This window comes from Vanrija albida, assembly GCF_041260175.1.
Source record: "Vanrija albida strain AlHP1 chromosome Unknown contig_5, whole genome shotgun sequence".
Taxonomy (NCBI): Eukaryota; Fungi; Basidiomycota; class Tremellomycetes; order Trichosporonales; family Trichosporonaceae; genus Vanrija; species Vanrija albida.
Window position 1 is genome coordinate 2,882,874 of NW_027191424.1, and position 22,473 is coordinate 2,905,346.

General features: G+C 66.3%; 11 protein-coding genes across 11 annotated transcripts; 8 read left to right on the top strand and 3 right to left on the bottom strand.

The window, feature by feature from the left end:
• Positions 1 to 109: 109 nt before the first annotated feature.
• On the top strand, positions 110 to 1,879 carry Q8F55_007278 (uncharacterized protein; the record flags this gene model as incomplete). Its single annotated transcript, XM_069355715.1, has 7 exons — positions 110 to 341; positions 386 to 401; positions 435 to 491; positions 533 to 1,100; positions 1,136 to 1,248; positions 1,298 to 1,629; positions 1,665 to 1,879. The coding sequence occupies 7 exons, from the start codon at positions 110 to 112 to the stop codon at positions 1,877 to 1,879; spliced, it is 1,533 nt and encodes a 510-aa protein (XP_069207786.1).
• A 269-nt stretch (positions 1,880 to 2,148) lies between these two features.
• On the top strand, positions 2,149 to 2,831 carry Q8F55_007279 (uncharacterized protein; the record flags this gene model as incomplete). Its single annotated transcript, XM_069355716.1, has 2 exons — positions 2,149 to 2,448; positions 2,481 to 2,831. 2 exons carry the CDS (start codon positions 2,149 to 2,151, stop codon positions 2,829 to 2,831), a joined length of 651 nt encoding a protein of 216 aa, XP_069207787.1.
• Positions 2,832 to 2,908: 77 nt separating this feature from the next.
• Positions 2,909 to 4,614, bottom strand: Q8F55_007280 (uncharacterized protein; the record flags this gene model as incomplete). The annotated part of the gene is made up of 7 exons (XM_069355717.1): positions 2,909 to 3,093; positions 3,130 to 3,315; positions 3,350 to 3,556; positions 3,592 to 3,877; positions 3,913 to 4,153; positions 4,190 to 4,319; positions 4,356 to 4,614. 7 exons carry the CDS (start codon positions 4,612 to 4,614, stop codon positions 2,909 to 2,911), a joined length of 1,494 nt encoding a protein of 497 aa, XP_069207788.1.
• Positions 4,615 to 5,067: 453 nt separating this feature from the next.
• On the top strand, positions 5,068 to 6,606 carry Q8F55_007281 (uncharacterized protein; the record flags this gene model as incomplete). The annotated part of the gene is made up of 1 exon (XM_069355718.1): positions 5,068 to 6,606. One exon carries the CDS (start codon positions 5,068 to 5,070, stop codon positions 6,604 to 6,606), a length of 1,539 nt encoding a protein of 512 aa, XP_069207789.1.
• A 113-nt stretch (positions 6,607 to 6,719) lies between these two features.
• Q8F55_007282 (uncharacterized protein) lies at positions 6,720 to 9,066 on the top strand (the record flags this gene model as incomplete). The annotated part of the gene is made up of 5 exons (XM_069355719.1): positions 6,720 to 6,985; positions 7,018 to 7,530; positions 7,581 to 7,972; positions 8,049 to 8,627; positions 8,663 to 9,066. 5 exons carry the CDS (start codon positions 6,720 to 6,722, stop codon positions 9,064 to 9,066), a joined length of 2,154 nt encoding a protein of 717 aa, XP_069207790.1.
• Positions 9,067 to 9,120: 54 nt separating this feature from the next.
• Positions 9,121 to 10,587, bottom strand: Q8F55_007283 (uncharacterized protein; the record flags this gene model as incomplete). Its single annotated transcript, XM_069355720.1, has 5 exons — positions 9,121 to 9,942; positions 9,977 to 10,035; positions 10,072 to 10,160; positions 10,224 to 10,416; positions 10,470 to 10,587. The coding sequence occupies 5 exons, from the start codon at positions 10,585 to 10,587 to the stop codon at positions 9,121 to 9,123; spliced, it is 1,281 nt and encodes a 426-aa protein (XP_069207791.1).
• Positions 10,588 to 11,723: 1,136 nt separating this feature from the next.
• Positions 11,724 to 12,157, top strand: Q8F55_007284 (uncharacterized protein; the record flags this gene model as incomplete). The annotated part of the gene is made up of 2 exons (XM_069355721.1): positions 11,724 to 11,787; positions 11,841 to 12,157. The coding sequence occupies 2 exons, from the start codon at positions 11,724 to 11,726 to the stop codon at positions 12,155 to 12,157; spliced, it is 381 nt and encodes a 126-aa protein (XP_069207792.1).
• Positions 12,158 to 12,907: 750 nt separating this feature from the next.
• Positions 12,908 to 15,178, top strand: Q8F55_007285 (uncharacterized protein; the record flags this gene model as incomplete). Its single annotated transcript, XM_069355722.1, has 7 exons — positions 12,908 to 13,063; positions 13,096 to 13,187; positions 13,223 to 13,681; positions 13,714 to 13,912; positions 13,947 to 14,148; positions 14,181 to 14,281; positions 14,315 to 15,178. 7 exons carry the CDS (start codon positions 12,908 to 12,910, stop codon positions 15,176 to 15,178), a joined length of 2,073 nt encoding a protein of 690 aa, XP_069207793.1.
• A 271-nt stretch (positions 15,179 to 15,449) lies between these two features.
• ICL1_3 (isocitrate lyase 1) lies at positions 15,450 to 17,090 on the top strand (the record flags this gene model as incomplete). Its single annotated transcript, XM_069355723.1, has 2 exons — positions 15,450 to 15,857; positions 15,894 to 17,090. The coding sequence occupies 2 exons, from the start codon at positions 15,450 to 15,452 to the stop codon at positions 17,088 to 17,090; spliced, it is 1,605 nt and encodes a 534-aa protein (XP_069207794.1).
• An 870-nt stretch (positions 17,091 to 17,960) lies between these two features.
• Q8F55_007287 (uncharacterized protein) lies at positions 17,961 to 19,686 on the top strand (the record flags this gene model as incomplete). The annotated part of the gene is made up of 5 exons (XM_069355724.1): positions 17,961 to 18,291; positions 18,330 to 18,461; positions 18,507 to 18,667; positions 18,704 to 18,871; positions 18,937 to 19,686. The coding sequence occupies 5 exons, from the start codon at positions 17,961 to 17,963 to the stop codon at positions 19,684 to 19,686; spliced, it is 1,542 nt and encodes a 513-aa protein (XP_069207795.1).
• Positions 19,687 to 19,895: 209 nt separating this feature from the next.
• Positions 19,896 to 21,809, bottom strand: Q8F55_007288 (uncharacterized protein; the record flags this gene model as incomplete). Its single annotated transcript, XM_069355725.1, has 1 exon — positions 19,896 to 21,809. One exon carries the CDS (start codon positions 21,807 to 21,809, stop codon positions 19,896 to 19,898), a length of 1,914 nt encoding a protein of 637 aa, XP_069207796.1.
• Between the last annotated feature and the right edge of the window lie 664 nt (positions 21,810 to 22,473).

The following is a 22,473-nucleotide window of genomic DNA, read 5'->3' on the forward strand; positions in this document are numbered from 1 at the left end:
GAGCACGCCATTGTGGAGATGTATGAGCTGCCGAGCGTGGCATCGCGCATGGCATGTGGGGAGGCATAAAGTAGAGGGTGGGAGAGAAAAGTTGACCCACAAAGCCACAATGGCCAAGAATCAAGACACTTACGCCGACGTCGACGTCTACGCGGCAGGCGCGGCATCGCAGACTGAGGTCAAGAAACAGAAGAAACCATGGTACTACTACCTGTGGGACTCGTTCGGCAAGCCGGCGGCCGAGCGCCGCCTGCTGTTCAAGCTCGACGCGTCGATGCTCGTCTTCTCCGTGCTCGGCCTGATCATGCGTTACATTGACCAGGCGAACATCTCGACTGCATGTGAGTAGGCTGCTAGGGTGCGCTGTGTGTGGCTGACGGCGCAGTCGTCTCGGGCATGAAGTAGGTCCTGGCTATGACACCGCTGACCCTCAGGGAGGACCTGCACATGTTCGGCCTGCAGTACAACTACGTGATCACGGCGTGGACAGTGTAAGTGGCGGCCAGGAGTCTCTGTTCGCTGACCCTCCTAGCGGCTACTGCGTCGGCCAGATCCCCGGCACCGTGCTCCTCAACCGCGTTTCCCCGCACTATGTCATCTTCGCGTGTGAAGCCGGCTGGAGTATCATGACGCTGTCCACGACCTGGGTCAAGGACTGGAAGCAGCTCCTCTTCATCCGCTTCATGGTCGGCGTCTTCGAGGCGCCGTACTACCCCGGCCTGCAGTTCCTCCTCGGCAACTGGTACACGCCCGACGAGCTGGGCAAGCGCACGACGCTGTTCCAGGCCGCGACGGCGGTCGGCACGCTCCTGAATTCAGTGATGCAGGGCGGCATCCACCGCACCCTCAACGGCAAGCTCGGCCGCCCCGGCTGGCGCTGGATCTTCATCATCGACTTTATCGTGTCCTTCCCCGTCGCCGTGTGCGCGTTCTACTTCATCCCCGACCTGCCTGACAAGATCAAGCCGTACTGGCTGCTCAAGGAGGACGACATTGCCCTCGCGCGGAAGCGGCTGGCGGATATCGGGAGGAAGGGCACGAGCAAGGACGGCCTCAGCTTCAAGAAGATCCTCGAGGTCTTCAAGTCCTGGGAAATCTATGTGAGTGAAGGAACCGAGGGCACGACTCACACTAGCTCTTCACTATCACATACATTCTTTTCATGTTCAACCTCCAGCCGCAGAGCAGCTTTGCCTTCTGGCTCAAGAACTCCAAGGTGCCAAAGTACACCATCGAGCAGATCAACTAGTGCGGAACCTCCTTCCCTTCCCCGTGTTCCAACCAGCTGACATCCCAGCTACCCGTGCGGAATGTACGCGGTCGACATCTTGTCGTGCTTCGTGTTCGCCTGGGTCTCCGACGGAGTGTTCGGGGGCGCGCGATGGCCCTTCATCATCGGTGTAGCCGTGTGGCACTGTATCGACTGCTCGCTGCTCGCGGCATGGTCACCCTACGGCGAGCATCGCAACGCTCGATGGGCGCTGTACTACCTCATCGGCATCGTATACTGCACCCCGGGCCTCCTGTACGCGTGGTGCAGTGAGATCATCTCGGACAGTGCCGAGAAGCGCTCCATCGTCATGGGCACGTTCAACTCTGTCGCGTTTGCGTTTACGGCCTGGCTCCCTCGTGAGTCGCCTGCGTCTGATGATACTAACGCCCAGTCATCTTCTTCAAGCAGACCGACCAGCCGTGGGTGCGCAACGGCAACATCGCGGCTGCATCCTTCATCGCCGCCGAGATCCTGTCTGTGCTCGGTATCCTGTACTTCTCCAGGCGTGACCAGAAGCGCAAGCGCCTGGCGCAGGCTCATGGCCTCGAGGCTGGAGAGAAGGAGACCGTTGAGGAGCGGTCGACCTACAGCGAGGGCGCAAAGTAGTGTCCCGGGCTTCGTACTTAATCTTATGCATTCTTTAACTGTCATGCGACCAACTCCGACGTCTGCTCCTGGACGAACCTGAAATCGAGACTAGCTCTCAGTCTCGAGACCGATTCCACGCCACGAGATATGCCACTTGTCGTTCGACAACTGCGGCTGCCACTCGGCGCCGATGGTGGCGGATTGCGTGCTGTCGGGCCCGGATCCCCACCTCAACTTGTCAAGTTGACTTGTAACTCGACCCACAATTCATCTTCTACATCTCCAGCATGACAGTCGACGCCGCCCCACCACGCACGATCCTCAACGGGGGCGAGGAGGTGCCGAACCCCAACCCTGCGATCTACGCCCTCAAGCCCTACATCAAGGACTACGGCACCCCGCGCGTCTCGTACGAGACGGCGGCGCTGCCCCCTCTCCCAGGGGACGTATCGCCCCACCCGACAGGCAGGGGGTCGCATACCAACCCTCCACGACAGGGCGGGGGCCTCTCGCCGTCGTACGGCCCCCTGTATGCCGGGCGCGCGGGGAGAGGCAAGGCGAACTGGGACATCCACATCTACTACAAGGTGGGCTGGGCCCTCTACGGCGCTGACGCCAGCCTAACAACCTAGGCGAGAAGGAGTACGCGCGCGCGCTGCACTCCGCCATCAGGCGCGAGTTCCCCGAGCTCAAGGTCTACCGTTTCTGGGACGTGCCGATCGGGCCGCACCCGCTGCCCATGTTCGAGGTGGACGTGTTCAGCACCGAGCAGCTCGGCGCGCTGCTGTCTTATCTCGTCGAAAACAAGGGCCCGCTCAGCGTGCTCATCCACCCCAACACGGGCGACGCGCCGGGCGACCACTCGGTCCGTGCGACGTGGCTCGGGCCGCGGATCGAGCTGGATGTCGAGTCGCTGTATGCCGGCGAGCGGAGGCGGCTGGCCGAGGGCGAGTCGGAGTTCGCAAAGTAGAGGCTGGGCATCCCGGATAGATTCATTCATGTTCCTCACAACTGCCAAGACAACTACAGCATCCACACCTCCACTGACTAGGCCGTCACGATGCGGTCCATGCCCCCCTCCTTCTCTTTGTCGCCCTCGCGCGACTCGACGTCCTCGAGGGCGTCGCGCTCGGCCTGCTCGCGGCGCTTCTGCCGGTCGTGCATGAGCTTGAGGAGGAGGAAGAGGAAGGGGGACGCGGCCGCGCAGCTGAACGTCGTGGCAAAGCCCTTTTCTATGGTGTCAGCGGGATACTGGCGTGAACGCTTACTGAACCGCGGTCCGTCGGTCTGCTTGAAGATGATGGTCGGGAGCCAGCAGTTAAAGATGGCAAAGCCCATGTTGGCGCTCGCGATGATGACGGCGCGCTCTTCGGCGTTGCCGTGCGCGATCTCGTTGAACCACGAGAAGATGACGGGCGTGATGAAGAAGGTGTAGCACGTGAAGAACGCGAAGACTGGGCGTGAGCTAGGACTGTAACCTCGACTTACTCATCAGGCCCCAGATGTGGACCGGGTGCACGGCGATGATGCCGGTCGGGACGCAGGCCCAGCAAAGGGCACAGAAACACACGATGAAGCGGTTACGCAGCAGGTCGGCGAGGTAGGCATACCCGACTGCGAACGGGATGCCAGTGAGGAAGAGGCCCGATGCCCAGATGTTGGCCTTGACGACACCCGAGTTGTGACCCTTCAGCCCTGCGCGTCAGTTCGCGTCCGCGAAGCGTCCTCACAGATCGCAAAGTAGTTGTAGTCCTGGCACGCGGTCGCGTACACGATGTACGTGGGCACGATACACCACCAGCGCCAGTTACCGAGCACGCGCTTGACGAGGGCAAAGTCGATCTGGCCCGTGATCTCGGCGGTGCCGTTGCGCGCGCACCGCGCGCGTGCCATCTCGCGCTCGGCAGGTGTGATCCAGCGCAGGCGACAGTTGTGCGGGAAGTCGGGCAGGAAGAAGAGGACAAGCATGGCCGTCGGGAAGGTCATGATGCCGCAGATGATGTAGAGCCAGCGCCACTGCGTGTCAGTGCACTCGCGAGTCGACAGCTCACCCCCGCCAGCCCGAGCTTGCCGTTGAGCGTCGTGTACAGCGCCGCCTGCATGTACCCCGAGAAGGCCTGGCCCGCGTTGCCGGCGATGAACCAGATGGACGTGCGCTTGGCCAGCTCGGCCGACGTGTACCATGACCCGAGGAGGAAGAGGACGACGGGGGCGAAGGACGCCTCGAAGAAGCCCACGAAGAAGCGGAAGATGTACAGGTCGGTCGAGTTGCGCGCTCCGGCCTGGGCAAACCTGGTGGGTCAGCAAGTCACGCCAGATGCTACCCACGTAAACACCATCCAGAGGATCTCGCACCCGGCGAGGAGGTAGGACGGGCGCATCTTGAGCGCGATGAGGTTGCCCGGGAGCATCATGATGACTGCCGCGACGTTGTAACACAGGATCATGTACGTGTACTCTGTGTGTCAGTGGCACGGCCACGCCACGAACTCACCATTCGCGTGGATATTCAGGTCCTCCTTCATGCCGCTCACGTACGCGTTGGTGATGTTGCTCTGGTCAATGTACTTCATGAGCCAGCCGAGGCACACGACCGGGAGGATGAAGCAGTCGAGCTTGAATACGAGCCAGCGCTCGGCCTCAGACTTGGTGTAGTAGTCCGAGTCCCAGATGAAGGAGACGAAGCGTTCCTTGCGGGTCGCGGCGCGGGTCGGCGGCGTGCGCGCGTGCGGGTCGGCGTTGTCGACGGTCATGGTGTGCTGGGGTGCGGTTGTTGTGTCTCGCGGTCTCGACTTATAGCGTCGGGACAGAGATAAGCTGCGTGCGGGGTGACCCCACGACGCGCGCCGTTATATGCGCTAGCGGGTGGCAACCACCCCGATGAGCCCCGCGCTGCGCCGATAGTGGAGAGATAGGCGACTGCGAGGCATCTTGCCGGGATGAGTGAAGACGACAAGGAGTGGAGAAAAGGTGGTTCTTGGCGAGTGCGGAGCAGTTTCCGAGTGCCACCCTGAGTGGCGGAAACCTCTCCGCGGCGACTCGTCCGCCGGTTGGCCGGAGTCGCCGGCACTGCGTCGGGCGAGTTCCCGGCGTCGTGGGGAGCGCCGGGAACACGTCCGTGGCTGTGGCAGGTTGCAAGGGAGCACCACAGGCATATGATAACAGTGTCGAATGAGGCGAGGCCACCCACCCACTATCCTATCGCAATGACACTCCAGGCAAACGGCTACAGCGCGCAGACCGCCGCCGAGTTCATCTCGTCAGCCACGCAGGCCGACATCCAGCGGCCGTACACCGCGGCCCAGGTCGAGCGCCTGACGCCAACCCTCGCACCCACACCCTCGAACAAGATGGCGCTGTCCCTGCGCGCGATGCTCGGGGCACACCGGCAGGCATTCAGCAGCACGCAGGCCTTGGGCGCCGCCGACGCGGTCACGCTCGACGCGGTGACCAAGGCGGGCGGCGAGGTGGCGTACGTGTCGGGCGCGGCGCTCAGCTTCGCCGACACGCGCGACCCCGGCGCCGACCTCAGCGACTACCCGTACGACACGGTCGCGCGGCGCGTGGCGCAGCTCACGGCGTCGCAGGCGCACGCGGCCGTGCTGAACCGCCACCTCCCTGGGTTCGAGCACCGGCCGCAGATCCCGCTCATCGCCGACGCCGACTCGGGCTTCGGCCTCTTCAGCACGGTCATGAAGGCAACCCGGGGGCTCGTCGACGGCGGCGTCGCTGGCTTCCACCTCGACGACCTGCTCCCCGGCTCTAAGCGTTTCGACCACGCCGGCGGGCGCGGGGCCGTGGTGGTCCCGTTCGCGGAGTACTCGCAGCGCCTGAGCGCCGCCAAGCTCCAGCTCGACATGATGCGCTCCGAGGCCGTGCTGATCGGCCGCACCGACGTGATGGACGCGACGCACATCACGTCGAGCGTTGACCCCGTCGACCGGCCGTTCATCCTCGGCGCGAGCGTGCGCATGCCGGCCAGCTACGCGGCGTTCACCTCCCCCTCTGAGGCTCGCCCGGAGGCAAGTGCCGCCGACGGGCCGGGCTGGATCGCCGAGGCGCGGCTGTGTACCCTCGACGAAGCGTTCGCCCGGGCCACTCCCGACGCGCGCCTGAGGTCCGTCTTCACCGTCAACTCGATCGGGCTCAACGTCGCCGACGCAAAACGCGTCGCGGATGACCTGCTCGCTGGGGCCGGCCTCCCCCGTCTCGAGTGGGACCCCGAGGCGGCCCGCACCACACAGGGCTGGTACGCGTACCGCGGCGGGATTGACGCCGCGATCGTGCGCAGCGTCCACGCGGCCCCGCTCGTCGACATGCTCTGGGCGTGCACGTTCCAGCTCGACCTGACCCTCGCGCGGAGGTACGCCTCGGCGGTGAAGGAGAAGTTTCCGCTCAAGTGGCTCATGTTCAACACGAGCCACGCGCGCCGCGCCCATGTGGCTCTGTCCGACGACGAGCTCGCCGCGCTGCCACAGACCCTCGGGGAGCTGGGGTACGTCCTCACGCTCGTCCCGCAGTTCGGGCAGGCGGCACACGCGTACGGCGCGTTCCTCGGCGCCAAGGCCACCCTGCGCGGAGGGGTCGGCGCCCTCTTTGATAGCGTGCTGGGGCCGTATGCCGCGGCCACGGCCGCGCCACTCGCAAGCGACTGGTACGGGGACATGGGGCGCGTGGCCGACGCTGCGATGGACGCGGTGGGCAGCGGCCGTGCCGGATGGACGGGGACGCGTGGGGGTTGCTAGGAAATGAATGCATCTTGTTTTTGCGCCACTGCGGACCAGTCTCCGCCGGCCACAGCCGCTGCCCTTATCCGAGATGAGATTGGGTCCCCCTCTCAGCGTTGCTCTCCACTCCAATGCCCACTGTCCCAGAGAGCGTGTACCGCGACCTCGATGGCCCGCTCTCTCCCCTCAAGCGGCCGCTGCAGCCGCCGTCGCCGGCGGCACCGCGCTCCACCGTCCGCCTCGCGCGGCAGGCCAACGTCGCAAAGCCGCAGGCGTGCCAGTCGTGCCAGCAGCGCAAGCGCAAGTGCGATCGCATTCGGCCGCAGTGCGGCAACTGTGTCGCCCGCGGGACGAAGTGTACCTTCGAGCTCAAGATCACCGAGCGGACACACCCAAAGTGGGTCGCTGGTGGAACGCCGCTGACCCCAGCTACCTGACCAACCTGCTTGCGTCGCTCGAGGAAAAGGAGCGGAGGGTGCAGGCCCTTGAGGCGCTCGTCCGCGGCGGCATGCCCGGCCTGGCACACATCGCGTCCTTGCTCACCGAGGACATCCCGCGGCGCTACGTCGGGCCGGTCGACGCGGAGGACGACGGCATGGGAGGGGGCTCTCTCGCCGACGAGCCGCTCGCGCCTGCGCTCGCGCAGAGCATCCTCGACGGGCTGCAGGCCCTCGACCTGTCGCGGCGGCACGTCACCCAGCCGCCGATTGTGCGCATCATCCGCTCACACCTGGGTGAGGCGGCTACGGCCGGGGAGAAGGACGCTCCGCCCGAGGCGCTCGAGCCGCCGGCGCACGACGCGGCGTCGGACGAGGACGCCGCCGTCGACCAAACGGCTGTGGCAGCCTGGCCACCGTACGAGCTCGCCGTGGTCATGGCCGACGAGTTCCTCAAAGTCAACTGCGTGTATCCCTACCTCCGGCGAGGCGATATCCTGGCCGAGTACGTGCGCGCCGTGGTGACGCTGACGCCAGCCTCGAGCAGATCTACAGGCCGTCGTCGCCGACGCCGGCGGACCCCGACGCGGCCACGACGCCGCTGCAGACGTGCCACCTCTTCCTCGTGTTTGCCATCGGCGCCATGTGGCTCGCGCAGCGTGGCAGCTGGGAACGCATCGACACGACGCTGCTTCGGAACCGCGCGGTCGAGTGCCTCGGCAGAGTGCTGCGCGAGGACCGGGGTGTGGACTGCGTGTCGGCGCTTCTCCTCCTGTGCCTGTGCTCAATCTACGACTGGGGTGGGGTCGACCTCACGCGGCTTGCGCCGCTTGTGTCGCGCCTTGCGACCGCTGTCGGGCTGGACAAGGAGCCTCACGGCATCGGCGCGGCCGAGCGGGACCGGCGGCGCGCCCTCTTCTGGAGCGTGTACAGCGTTGACCGGCTGGGTGGGTCCAGGACTGTGTTCAAGCTGACGTCTAGTCGGCGTGACGTTCTCCTGCCCCGTGGTTCTGAACGACGCAGACATCACGACCCAGCTCCCGACCCAGCTCGACGACATCCCCAACCTCGGTGAAGGGATGGACGCGCTCTCCTTCTTCCACCACATGATTGAGATGCGGCGGATCGGGTATGAGATATGGCAGCACACGCACACGCCGTCGGCGCACGACGTGGACGCGACGGCGCGGCTGCACCGGCGGCTCGACGAGTGGATCGCGCGCAGCCCCCGGCCGACGCACACGCCAGCGTCGGACGCGAGCGGATACGTCGGCGACTCGCTCTTCGACCTCTACTACAACATCTTCCTCACGAGCCTGTACCGCCCCGGCAATAAGGGTGCCGAGCTGAGCGCCAGCGAGATCCGCTGCCTCAAGGAGAGCGCGGCCAAGGCCATCGCCATCAGCATTGCCCTGCAGCAGAGCCGCAAGATGAAGGACAACTACGTCCAGTTCCACCTCGTCATCGTGCTGGGCATGTCGCTGCTCTACGCGCTGAGCAGGTACGCAGGCAACCCGTCCAACGCGGCGAGCTACAAGTGGGGTACCGCGGCAATCAACGAGATCCGGACGTGCCAAGAGTTTATCGGGTCCTTCTGTCGCGGTGGGTGCGGGTCGTTGAGCGTTGCTAATGCCTAGGGTGGCCATATGCCCGCGGCCTGTCCCGCGCGTTCGACTCACTCGCGGCGCGGTGCATCGCGCAGCTGTGTCTCGGTGGGACTGGGGCCGCAGGGCAGCAACATGACGCCAGCTCGTCGCCTCCCGACGAGTTCTCCCTCGCGTCCGTCGTGCTCCAGCAGCCGCGAAACGTGCCACCTCCCGCCCCGGCCCCCACTGCCGACCTCTGCTCCACCCTCCCCCGCTTCGACTTCTTCCCGTTCTCCACGGATGCGTCAGCCACCGACGCGGCGTGGAACGCGTGGGGGCAGGAGAACATGCTGCCTCTGGACGAGGGTGGCGGGCAGAGCCCCGGCGTCGACCTCGACGGCCTGCTCGCGCTCGTCGGGTGGACTGAGGACTGGATCCTGGACGGGGGAACGTAGGGCGTGTCATATTAGATCCATGTATGAGTATAAATATATGCGGTCTATCAATCACTACACTCTAGACGCTCCGGGTGTCGTCTCGTCAGCGGTGGTGTACCCCTCATCAGCGGTGGTGTACCCGCTCTGCGGCTCGCTGAACGGCTCGCTGGCAGGCTCGTTGTGCGGCGTGTTGAGCGGCTCGCTCGAGTGAGCGCTAGGCGCGTCGCTGATCGGCTCGCGGGCCGACCCGTTAAGCGGCGGGTGGAGCGGCTCGTTCGAGTGGATCGCAATGCTCGCAATGGCCGGCGCCGGCGGGGGGAAGTTGGCGGGGGAGGGAGCAGTAGGGTCGATGCCCTGGTTGCGCGCCTTCATGGCGGCCTCCATCTCCTGTGCGCGCGCCTCGGCCGAGTTCTCCCACCGTTCGGGGTGGGCGGCGAACGCGCCACGGCCGGTAAACGTGTGCTCGCCGGCTCCGGGCTCATGCTTCTCCTGCCAGCGCGCCAGGCGGCGCATGTACCGCGGCGACGACTTGCCAGCCGGCCACAGGTCAGCGACGAGGGTGAGGAAGAAGAAGAAGAGGATGAACGCGATGGCCCACTCGACGGCCGCGGCGCCCGACGTGATCTTGTTACACTGGTCTGCGCTCTTGTTCTTGCGCGCGTGCGACGAGCCGTGGCACACGCCGTAGAGGGCCGCGAAGGCGATCGCGCCGCCAACGCCAAAGAAGAGGACGATGAGCTTGATGATCGAGTTGCGCAGGAGCGACTTGCGGTCCGGGTGGTCCTTGTGCAGCGACCACACCTGCCCGGTCTGGAGGACGGCCGAGAGCGCGGCGAAGACGATGAAGATCGCCGCCATGGTCCAGTGCACCGTGCTGTGGTTGAAGTTGTCGAACTGGGGTCAGCGGGGGCAGGGGACGCGCACGTACGATCGCGAGCAGGATGAGGGCGACGGCGCTGATTGCCGCGCAGATGATGGCGAGCCAGTCTGAGAGGTCAGCAGGGTTCGCGCTGGTCGACGTACTCAGGATCTTCTCGCGTCTGCGGATGTCGGTCGGCAGGCGGTCGACGCGGCGCAGCCACCGCTCGGCCAGGAGCGAGAGGGTGAAGCCGCTGCGCGTTCAGTACGCGACGCACGCACGCACGCTGCTGGCGTGGCTGTGCCAAGGAACTCACACGCCAGTGACGCAGGCGATGGGGATGAATATCGCCTTGTGCTTGCCCGCGACGTTGGAGACATAGACAATGCTGGCCTCCTTGGACGCATACTTTGGCTTGCCGTCGCGCGCCCACACGCTGATGAGCGCGAGCAGGCCCGCGACCCACACACACGCCGTGACCAGAGGAATCCAGATGTACGGCCCGAAGACTGGCGACGATCAGCGTCGTAAATGGCTATGTGCCTGGGTGGGCACCACTCACACAGGTGCGACACCAACGTGCGCGTGTTGAGGTAGTGGGGGAGGCGGCGGCGCTTCGGGGCGGCCGCGGAGGCTGGCTCAACCGCCGTCGATTCGGACGCGCGAGGACTGCCCGTCATGCTCGTGAGGGATAAGTTGGTAGTGGTGAGGGGGGAGCAATGCCAAGTGCATGTTTACGCTGCTGCTTAAGTCGACAAGGCAAGGGTTGGGTCCAATGTGGAGCCCTAAAAAACCATGAGCAGTCGACGTCACCGCGCCTCGCTTCAGCCACCCGCCTCCCTGCGACCTGCCTCACTCGGCTCTGCTCCCTGGTATCCCTCGGCAGACGATCGGAGCCGCCGGTGACGAGTATAGATGCGCTAGTAGTGGTGGGTGCTATTAGCGGGGTCGTGGGGGGTTGATTTTGATTTGGACAAGTAGTGTGTGCCGTGCCACGAGGATGCTGGAAGGCCTGGGTGCTGGGTGTGTGGCTTTGTCATGGCTGCGATGGTGTCAGGCAGTCGAGCCAGGGGAGAGAGATCAACACCAAAGGATCAGCTTGATCGCCGGAGAGTATGCTGCGGTGCGTATTGTGCCTAATGGCCGAGGCTCAAGCTGTGGAGGACACGCCGCAGCTGACCGCCGGCCTTTGCATTCATCTCCAGACACCCCGCGTCGACTTGTTGGGAGTCGATGAGTGCCGAGTGGCATCCAGCGCAGGCAGGAACTGTCGGACGTCGCAAGAACGCCCTCTGATAGCAGTGCCGGCACACGTCGAGTGGATATTCTCTGCGGGCCGAGGCAAGCGTCGTCGAGGTGGATGGGAGCGGTGGTCGAGTACGGCCAACCCACCAAGCCAGCCCGCCGCCCCACTCCCCACTCGCATCGGCCTCGATTCTAACGTTCAAACGTTCCAACTCGCTCACATGGGCACCACGTTGTACACACGTTCCACGGGCGCCTCAAAGTGGGCCAAAGTGGGCCCGCACAACGTGTGTGTGTGTGTACAAGCCCCCCTCTAACACGATGACGTCTTGTTGCCGAGACATGGACGGAACTAGGCTGCATCCTCGGCCACAATGACGATGTGAACCAGCCATGACGTAGGACACCACACCGACGCGCAATCTTCGCCTTTCCCGTCCCGAGGTGTTGCGCGCATGGAGTAAACTCTTCTTTGGGAACATGCCTGGCTGAGAGAGATCCCGGGAGGGTTCATAAAGGCTGGCAGTGTCTGTTTGTGCATGTAACCACCTACTCTCTGCCCATCAACACCATGTACATCCCCGACATCCAGAAGGCCCTCGTCGCCGCGCTCGGCATTGCCAGCACCCTCAAGCGTGAGTGGACCCGCCGGCCCTGTGCTCGCCCTGTACTCCGCTGACCTGCCCAGCCTCCAAGGTCGCGTCCGGCTCGGTGCTCGACTACGCCGTCGAGCACTGCCTCGACGACGACGGAAACGTGCGCTGCTCCAAGCCGTTCCTCGTGACCAAGTCGACGTGCTACAACATCAAGTGGCACACCGAGGGCGCTGTTTCGCACACCACCGTCGAGGTGCGCGACGCTGGTTCGGACGAGATCGTCTACTACCGCGACACGGACGGCGAGTGGACGCCCGAGAAGGGCGAGCTCGTCTACCTCGACTTCAAGCCCAAGGTCCCGACGCAGGGCAACAAGACGGTCGAGTACACCGTCAAGACTTGCGAGTAGGGGTTGGAAGCGAAGTAGCTATGTAGTATCTAGGATATGCGAGCAGATAAGCCAACGGCCCGAGGGTTCACACGCTGCCGAGATACAGATGCGCAGGTGGTGGGCACGGCGCTGGGCACGGCACTGGGCACTGTCACTGTTGAGCTGATCTATGGCTTCGCTCACATCAGTGGCGACCACGACCGACGCCTCATGTGCCCGGAATTTCAGACCTGAGGATGTCGAAGCTCAGGTGGGAGTAGGGTGGCGAAGTCGAGGCCACGTTGGCCACAGATCCCACCTACACCGTGCCCACCTCCGCAGCACCTGACACGCCCAACAGCAAGCGAGCACATGGCCAGGTGCCCAGGGGTATCGCTTATCGGCCCTCGATACAACCTTAGACGACGCCCAAAGCGCGGTGCGCCATGTCGGCCCGGGACCCCGACGTGCTCCTTTGTTATCCACGACGGCGGTTGGGCCGCTGCCCCGGCGCTTAGCTGCATAGATGTCGTGCGAGCTGCTGCGAGCTGCACCACACCTTGACGAGGACGATGACTCGCACCTCCGTAAAATCACGTGATGGTGGCGCTCCTCACTGCTGCGGCAGTGGCTCCACCCAGAGGCAGGTGGATATCGCACAACACAACTCGGAGCGCCGTGTCTTCTCCTCTACCCATCTCACAGCACAGCGGGCGAGTACCCGCAGACACGAGCAGGGCCGGGCACTGCGAGCTCTCTCCCCAGCCTGAACCCCCTCGCTCCAGCGCCATGCCGACGGTGCCCGAGGCGATATTTCGCGACTTTGGCGCCGAGGAGCCCCTTGGCGGGCCCTCGAAGCGCCCGGTGACGACGGTGCGCCTCGCGCGCCAGGCGAGCATTGCCCGCCCGCAGGCGTGCCAGGCGTGCCAGCAGCGCAAGCGCAAGGTGGGTCGTGGTCGGAGGCCCGCTGACGCCAGTGCGATCGCGTGCAGCCGCAGTGCGGCAACTGCGCGCGCCGCGGGATCGAGTGCACGTTCGAGCTCAAGATCACGGACCGGTCACACCCTAAGTGAGGCGCTGCCCTGGCCCCGCTGACCCCCCCAGCTACCTCACCAACCTGCTCGCGTCGCTCGAGGACAAGGACCGGCGGATATCCGCGCTCGAGAGCGTCATCCGCGCGCGGTTGCCCGAGCTGGCGCATATAGCCGCGCTCGCGACGGACGCGATCCCTCCAGCGCCGGGCTCAGCAGCGCCGGATACGAGGCCGTCGTCGCCCGCCCCGGCCGACGACGAGCCGCTCCCCGCCGACCTCTCCGAGCCAATCATCAGCGCGCTGGAGACGCTCGCCGTGAGCCGGCGGCACTTCCCCGTCCCGCCCCTGGTCGGCTTTATCAAGAGCAGCCTGGGCCCCGAGGCCGAGTGGGAGAACGACGACGCGGCAGCAGTCAGCCAGACGGCCGTGGCCCAGTGGCCGCCGTACGAGCTCGCCGTGGTGCTCGTGCACGAGTTTCTGCGCAGCAACGCAGTGTACCCCTTCATCCGGGAGTTCGACCTGCTGCACGAGTGGGTGTGTGTGGGGGTGGAGCTGACGGCAGCCTGCAGCTAGTGTACAAGGGCGAGGGGCGGCCCGACGCGGCCGCGACGCCGCTCCAGACGGCGCGCCTCTTCCTCGTCTTCGCGGTCGGGAGCGTGTGGCTCTCGCAGCGCGGCAGCGGGGACCGCATCGACACGACTCTGCTGCGCAACCGCGCGGCGGCGGCGCTCCCGGAGGTGATCCGCACGGCCAGCGGTGTGGTGAGTGCTCCCCCCTGGCCCAGCTCACGCCCAGGACTGCGTGTCGGCCCTCCTCCTCATGGCCTTGACAGCGCTGTACGACTGGGGCGGGGTCGACCTGGTGCGCCTCACGCCGATGATATCCAAGCTCGCGCTCGCGGTCGGCCTGCACAGGGACCCAGCGGCGCGGCACACGCAGCAGGAGAAGGACCGGCGGCGCGTCCTCTTCTGGTGCGTGTACAGCCTCGACCGGATCGGTGCGTGTGTGCAAGGAGCAGGCTGACACCAGTCGGCTCGAGCCTGTCGCTCCCGATCGTGCTGAGCGACGCCGACATCGGGACCGCGCTCCCCGAGCACCTCGACGAGCTGGGCACGCTTGCCGAGGGCATGGTGCGTGCGGGCGCTGGCCAAGCTGACACGCAGGACGCGACGGCCTTCTTCGCGCACATGATCGAGATGCGCCGCCTCAGCTGGAGGGTGTACGAGCACACGCGGGCGCCGAGCGCGGCGGAAGCGAGCGCGATCCACCGCGCGCTCGACGACTGGCTCTCGCGCGCGCCGCGTGCCGCTGGGAGCACGCCGTCCGAGGCCAGCGGCGCGAGCAGTGGAGGCAGCGGCGGGGGGAACAACACCCTCTTCGACCTCTACTACCACATCTTCCTGACGCGGCTGTACGGGCCGTCAGGCTACGCCGAGCCGGGCGACGCCGCGCTGCTGTGTCTGCGCGAGAGCGCGAGCGCCGCCATCGCGATCAGCGTGCACATGCAGAAGCACAGGCTCATCCGCGACAACTACTTCCAGTTCCACATCGTCATCGCGGTGGGCATGGCGCTGCTCTACACGCTCTCGCAGTACGGGAGGGGCGAGTACGCGCACGACACCGAGTGGTGCGCGGCGGCGATCGACGAGATACGCACGACCGAGGCGTTTATCGGGTCGTTCTGCCGCGGCTGGCCCTATGCGCGGGGCCTGAGCCGCGCATTCAACGCCCTCGGCGCAAGGTGTATCGCCCAGCTCGGGGCCAAGCCGTCCCCTCCCCCACCCCGGCGCGACGCCGCGACCGAGCTCGTGTCGACACTCCCCCGCTTCGACTTCTTCCCCTTCTCCTCGGCCGACGACAGCGCGACCTGGAGCGCGTGGGGCGCCGAGAACTTCCTCCCCCTCGCGCACGACCTGACCCCAGGAAGCGGGGACAGCACGGCCAACCTCGACGACCTGCTCGCGCTCGTCGGGTGGAGCACCGACTGGATCCCGTATGCGAACGGCGAGGCTGCGAATGGCGAGTAGCGGCGCCGTGGCCGCTGCGTCGGTGGGGTGGCCGAAGAGTCGGAGAATACGTAGATGTAAACAATGGCGCGAGGGCCGAGGCGGAGCACTCGCCGCCGCGTCGGCCCGGCGCTGGCCCGGCCGTCTCCCCCGTGGCTCCCCCGCCACTCCGAGCGCTATCATCTGACGTCGGCGCGTTGCGCGCTGACGGCGACGACGGGAACGTACATTAATCAGCGCGATGCCATAGTTCATGATGCATGCCAAGGACGCTCTTGTGATACCCCCCACAATGACCATTGACGCTGCCACTGGGGCCGACGCCTCGCCGCCACGCGCGCCCCGCCCGTCCATCCTGCACCACCGCAGCCCGGGCCCCATCGAGGCCTTCTTCGCGTCCCCGACCCAGCGGGGCATCGCGCGCCCGTACACTGCGGCCCAGGTCGCCGAGCTGCGCGACGTGCTCCCGCCGACGCAGAGCAACGCCATGGCGCTGCGCCTGCGCGACATTCTCGCGGGGCACAAGGCCGCGCGCACCGGCGCCACGGTTGTCGGCGTCGCTGACGCCGTCACGCTCGACGGGGTGACCAAGGCCGGCGCGCAGGTCGCGTACGTGTCGGGCGCGGCGCTGAGCTTTGCCGACTGCGCGGCGCCGGGCGCGGACTTGAGCGATTACACGTACGATACCGTGGCTAGGAAGGTGCGGCGAGCTGGAGGAGGAGGCTGACAGCGCCAGGTCGAGACGCTTGTGCGATCCCAACTCCTCCACGGGAGGCTGTACCGCCGCCTCGCTTCCCGGCCCGAGTTCGCAGGCCGCGAGCTCGTCGACCCGCTCATCCCGCTCATCGCCGACGCCGACTCGGGCTTCGGGCTGCACAGCACCGTCATGAAAGCGACCAAGGCGCTCGTCGAGGCCGGCGTCGCCGGGTTCCACATCGACGACCTGGTGCCCGGCAGCAAGCGGTTCGACCACGCCGGCGGGGTGGGCGCCGTCGTCGTCCCGTTCAGCGAGTATGCGCGGCGCCTGACGGCCGCCAAGCTCCAGCTCGACATTATGGCGAGCGAGGCCGTCCTCATAGCACGCACCGACGTCATCGACGCGACGCATGTCACGAGCACGATCGACGCCGCGGACGCGGGCTTCATCCTCGGCGCGACTATCCCCCAGGGCGAGAGCTACGCGGCCGCGGCGCTGCGCACGGAAGCCGCCGCCGAGGCGTGGGTCAAGAATGCGCGCCTGCGCACCCTGCGCGAGGCGTTCGACGAGCTCGCGGCCGGCGACGCTGAGCTGCGAGGCAAGTTTGAGACCCAGAGCGCGGGCCTCAACGTCGCCGACGCGAAGAGGGTCGCCGACGCCCTGCTGGGCCCACTCGGCCCGCTCGCGTGGGACCCAGAGAGCCCGCGCACCTACCAGGGCTGGTATCGCTACCGCGGGGGGCTGGACGCGGCCATCGACCGGGCCAAGCGCGCGGCGCCGCTCGCAGACGTGCTGTGGTACTGCACGTTCGGGTACACGTTGGCCAACGCGCAGAGGTTTGCGGACGAGGTGCTCGCCGCTAGCCCGGACAAGTTGCTCATGTTCAACACGAGCCAGACGCGGCGCGAGTGGCTGGAGCGTGGGTTTGGGCCAGGGGCAGAGCTGACGGCAGAATCGGATGACGAGCTGGCCGAGCTGCCAAAGCGTATCGGCAGCCTGGGGTATGCGCTCACCATCCTCCCGCTGGCGGGGCAGATCTCGGCCGCGCTCGGCGCGGTGCGCGGCGCGCGCGCCGTGCTCGACGGCGGCGTGAGGGGCCTGTTCGACGGCGTCATCCGCCCATACAGCGCCGAGTCGCCCGGCCCGCTCGCGAGCGACTGGTACGGCCAGATGGGGACGCTGGCGGACTATGCGATGGACGCGGTGGGGCCGGGGCAGGCGGGGGTGGCGCGTTAGCGCGGCGGAGCAGGTTGGGGGTGTCAGTTGTACCAGGGTAAGCTGCGGAGGTATGCATGTGTGAGCCAGTCAGTGGGGGACGCAGCAGTGCCATGCCATGCCGCTGCACGGCCGCCGACGGAGCTTGGGGCGAGGAGCACATGGCGACGCCAACCAGCCGTCCGCGGCATGATGGCCCGCGCGAGCCACCGGCGACATCGAGCCGCCGCATCCCTGTAGGGGCGAGCGGCGCCTCGCAGCCCACTCAGCTTCGCAGCCGCAGCCAGCGCGGCCGCACATCGCACTGCCCACCTGGCTGGCTGCCTCTGCTGGAATCACGCCAGCGCGCCTCGTTTGCCGGAAAAACGCGACCTCGTAATAAACACCAATTTGTCGATCGGCGGGCGAGGCGGAGGTCGTAATCGTTATCTTGGCTGGGGGGGTGCTCAGAGTTGGAGTCTGTTCCCACCGCGGAAGTGGTAGCTTTGGGTGCCTGCGTGCTCTCCCTGGGAGCAGAGGAGGAGCACGAGCGGAGCAGGAACAAGAGCAAGAGAGGAGCGAGGAGAACCGCAGCATGGCCTCGAGGCGGAGGAATAGCGGGACGGGACGCGCCGGCATCGACCTACCTCCGTGCCGTGCCTTCGCCCTTTCCCTTTTTCCTGACGGAGGACACAACGATGTCGACGGGAAATTACTTGGCGAGGACGTTGGGGAGGGGGAGGGGGAGGGGGAGGGGAGGGGAGCGTGGGAGGAAGCAGAAGCACGAGCATGAGGCCGGTGTAGCGGGCCTGTGGACATGGTCTGTGGTTAGTCGCTGTGTCCTCGTTGTCAAAGGTACATACTTTATCGCGGCCCGAGCGAGCACGAGCACCCCCAGCCACCTACCCCCCCATGCTGTCTCAAAGCCAGTCGGACGAACACCTGCCCGGCGTGCAGCGCGTCGACACTGCGCCGTTCCGCACGCTTCCCCGCCCGCCGCGCGACGACAGCCGCGCGCTGACCAACGCGCTGACGATGGACCCGGCCGCGACCTCTCCCCCAGCGACGCCGAGCACGCCGATGAGCGCGAGCACGGCCAGCACGGCGGCGAGCACGGCGTCGACCGTGACCATCGCGACGCCGGTGTCCACGGCGTTCACGAGCACGGCCAGCGTCGGCACGCAGCGCTGGCAGCCGGGCCCGGTCGGCTTCAAGAAGTGGAAGAATGTGGTCGTCATTGGCGGTGGGTCCCGTCGAAAGGAGGGGCATGGCTGACGGCAGCGTCTGTCGCTGGGCACTCGTTCGTCAACGCGCTCGCGCCCACGCTGCCGCAGTCGCACCGGATCGTGCTGATCGAGCGCAACGAGTTTGTGCAGCACGCGCCGATTGTGGTGCGCGCGCTGGTGGTGCCGGGTGGGTCGGCGTCCTGACTCCCAACTTGCACTGACGCCGCGGCAGGCTGGGAGAGCAAGAACTTTACGGCGCCCGTGACCCAGGAGACAATGTTCCCCGCCAACTCGCGGCACCGCGTCCTGTGCCCGAACGCGGCCGTCGCCCTGCGCCGCAACCACGTCGTGCTGGAGCACGCGTTCGAGGGGGAGATGGAGATCGAGTTCGAGGTGGGCCACGCGGGTGAGTAGCCGCTGACGACCCAGCGCTGCGTGATCGCGACGGGCGCGCAGTCGCCCGTGCCGATTAGACCGGCGCCCGGCGCCAAGATGGGCGACTGGATGGCGGGGCTGCGCAAGACGCAGCACGACATCAAGCACGCCGAGAGCATTCTGATCGTCGGCGGCGGGAGCGTGGGGATCGAGGTGGCGGGCGTGAGTGGCGGGCCTCAACTCGCAGCCGACACCTCCGCTCCTCAATCGCTAACCCGTGGCCCCAGGAGATCAACGAGACGTACCCCCGCAAACGCGTCACCATCGTGCACTGGGACGTCGGGCTCCTGCACCCCTCCGACAGCGGCGGCAACACCAAGCACACGTACGTGCCGCCGAAAACCTCCTCCAAGCTCTCGGCGGCGCTGCAGCGCCAGCTGGCCGAGCGCGGCGTCGACATCATCCTCTGCGACCGGGTCGACTTCAGCACCGGGCAGTGGGGCGGCGCGGCCGGGCTGCTGGACAAGCTGCACCCCATCCCGCTTGTGTCGGGCAAGGTGGTGGAGGCAGACTACGTCTTCAACTCGACGGGCAACCGGCCCAACGCGGCCCTCGTCGCTGCGGGCGACCCCGACGCGCTCACGACGAACGGGTACATCTCGGTCGACGAGTTCTTCCGCGTGCGCGGGAGCCCGAGGAGCCCACTCACGGGCGCGTACTACGCCATCGGGGACTGCGCGAACAGCCCGAGCTGGAAGACGGGCGTCGCGGCGGCCGCGGAGGGGCAGGCGCTCGCCGGGATTATCGACGCGCTGATTAGGGGCAACAAGCCAAAGCCGTACTCGCCGAGCAGGGGGATGCGCGACTCGACAGTGCTGCTTGGGAGCAAGGGCGGCGCGGCCGTCCTCCGCATCCCGTGGATCGGCTCGATACGCGCGCCAGACTTTATCGTCGAGGGCAAGAGCCAGGACTTTTGGGCCGGCAAGAACTTCTTTGCGAGGTTCAACGGCACAAGGAGGGTCGCGTCGTTTGCTTAGCCCCGGCGCCCCGGCTCGCTACATGTAGATAGTATCTTGACTCGGACTCCTCGCCCACTCGCCTCGCCCCGCCCCGCCCCGCCCCGCCCCGCTAATATGTTTGTGATACTGGGACGCCATGCATCTGTACCTGACTACCTGACTAACTAGTTACATGAACCACCAAAGTCCTGGCTACTCATTGTCCTTGTTCAACGCCCGCCGCCCGCTCAGAGCACGGGCATGTTCTCCACGGTGAACACCGCAATAATGTTCTGCGCGAACGAGCGGAAGCTAGTCGTCACGCGCGCCGGCTCGTCAAACGCGCCGCCGCCGCCGCAGCCGCCGGGCCACTGGCACGGGTTGCTGCCCCACGGGTTGAGGATGCGCATGTCCCAGTCGACCATGGGCTCGGTGATGGGCACGTGCGTCGACGCCTGCCACTCGAAAGCGTACGCGTGGTTGCCGACCATGGTGATGGCCGTCGAGCGGTCGCCCTGCGGAGTCTTCTGCACCTGGTCAAAGTCGATAACAGTGTACGTGCTCCTCGACGTCGGCGCGTCCGACGCCATGAGGCCCGACGTCTCGCCGGGAACGTAGCCGCCGGGCACAGCCGCACTGCCGGCGGGGTTGAGCCAGATCGAGCCGTCCTTCGGCGTGCCGAGGCCCTCGAGCGTCGTCGAGTTGGTCGTGCTGATGGCGCACGGGGCCAGGCCGCGCATGCACGTGATGAGTGCGTAGATGATGGGGCCGTCGAAGCCGTCCTTGGTGCGCCAAACAGACTTGGGCGTGCCGCCCGTCACCGCCGCGAGCACGTACGCTGGGTTGACACCCTCGAGGCCCTCGTAGCCGACCACCTCGGGCTTGGTCGACTTCCACGTCGGGTTCGCGTCGAGGAACTTGGCGAACGCCTTCTCGAACAGCGGCATGAAGAAGATGGGCGTGGGAACAGACAGGTCGGGGTAGGCCGCGTCGTTGACGGGCTGGAAGCCGGGGTAGGGCCAGCAGTTGGGGTTGAAGTTCTGCAGGACGGGCAGCTGGTCGTCAATCAGGATCTCCGAGGTAACGCCGTCCTTCTTGAACGTCGCCTTGATGTTGCGGTCCGTGCCGCTCCAGTCCTGCTTGACAAACATGTTGGTAATGTACCGGGTCCAGCCGCCGGCCGCAAGCGCCATGATGGCCGCACCCATGCCACAGTCGCCGATACCGCCCTGGTGGACGTCGGCAGCGACGAGGTTGACATAGCCCTCAATCGCCCAGAGCGCACCCTTGGCGGTCGTGCCGGCGCCGCCGAGGACATGCTCGTACGCGTAGTTGCAGGTCAGGCCCGGAGCGGGATTGGGGGTAGGCGGGTCGGGCTGCGAGAAGACTCCCTGCTGGCGCTTGTGGAAGCGCTCGAACCAGCGCGCGGGCTGGCGCACGCGCACGGGCCCGCCGGGGAAGACGATGGCGTTCTTGTTGGTGCCCTGGTACGGCGTGAACGTCGAGTTGGCACCGGTGACGTTGAGCCCCGCGAACGAGGTGGCCGGGGTGGACGTGTTGTAGAGGTTGGCCGGGAGCTTACCGTCGAGCAGCTCGGCAGTCGTGTTGGACGTGGGGATGGTGCCGTTGTTGACGAGGTCCGAGAGCGTGCCGCCGTTGTTGATCGACTCGGGGAGCTTGATCACCGGGTCACGCACAACAGGGTTGTCGAGGATCCACTTGACGATGCCGTCAGTGTCCTTGGGCGGGCAGTCCTTGTCGCCGTGGCTGCCGTGGTCACCGTCGTGGCCGTGGCCGTGGCCACCACCGTGCCAGTCATCGTCGTGGTCGTGGCCCTTGCCTCCGTGACCCTTGCCTCCGTGGCCCTTCCCGCCGTCCCAGCCGCCCTTCTTGCCGTCACGGTCACAGTCGCAGCCGCCCTTCTTGCCGTCCCAGTCGCCGTCCGAGTCGCCGTCCCAGTCACCCTTCTTGCCGTCGTGGTCGTGGTCACCACCCTTCTTGCCACCGTAGCCGTCGTCGCCGTCACCGTGCTTCTTGCCGTCGTAGCCGTCACCGTAGCCCTTGCCGTCGTTGTTGCGCGCAAGAGCCGCCTTGTTCTGGGGGATGGCCGAGGCGAGGCCCTCGGTCGCAAGGAGGAGGGGGAGGAGGGCTGCGAAGCGCATGATGAGAGGTGGGGTGGTTGCAAGATCGGGAGGGGGTGTCGCGCCGTCTTATAGATGCATCCCGATGCCGCCAAGCGGTGCGAGGTTGAGAAGCACTACACTCCTTTGTTGTCGTGCCAAGCCACTGCTTGTGCGCTGATATCGTCTGAGAATTGCGCCCAGATCTCATTCTGCGGATGGATAACAGTCCGTGTCTGTGTGGGGCTCGTCGTCACCGAGGATGGTGGCCATATGGTGGGTGACATGCCGCGGGTGTCGCGCCGTCTGCTCGCGTTCCTCTCACGGTCGTCGCAATGCCTGGTCGCAGGGTGCTGCAGTGCTGGCGGCTGATCGAGATCGTGGGTGCGCGGGGGCCATAGATCTGGGGGATGTAGTCGGCGGCGGCGATGATGTCTTGTCGGGTGTCGCGAGTCATGTGCCACTCGTCATCCACATTTCCAGATCTGCATCAGCCCAGTCACCGCCCAAAGGCAGTGTAACACTCGCTCACCCTCCTTCTCAGCGGCCCATGCATCCCAAAGCTTGTTTTTGTCGTGCCCAGCCCCGCGAGTCTCTGTGTCGTTAGTGTCACGCCGAGCGGCGCTGCAAGCCCGAACGCCGTGTACCGCAATGAGCAGCGGTGCACCGTGCGCCGACGCCTGGCATCCACGGCGCCCCAGCCAGC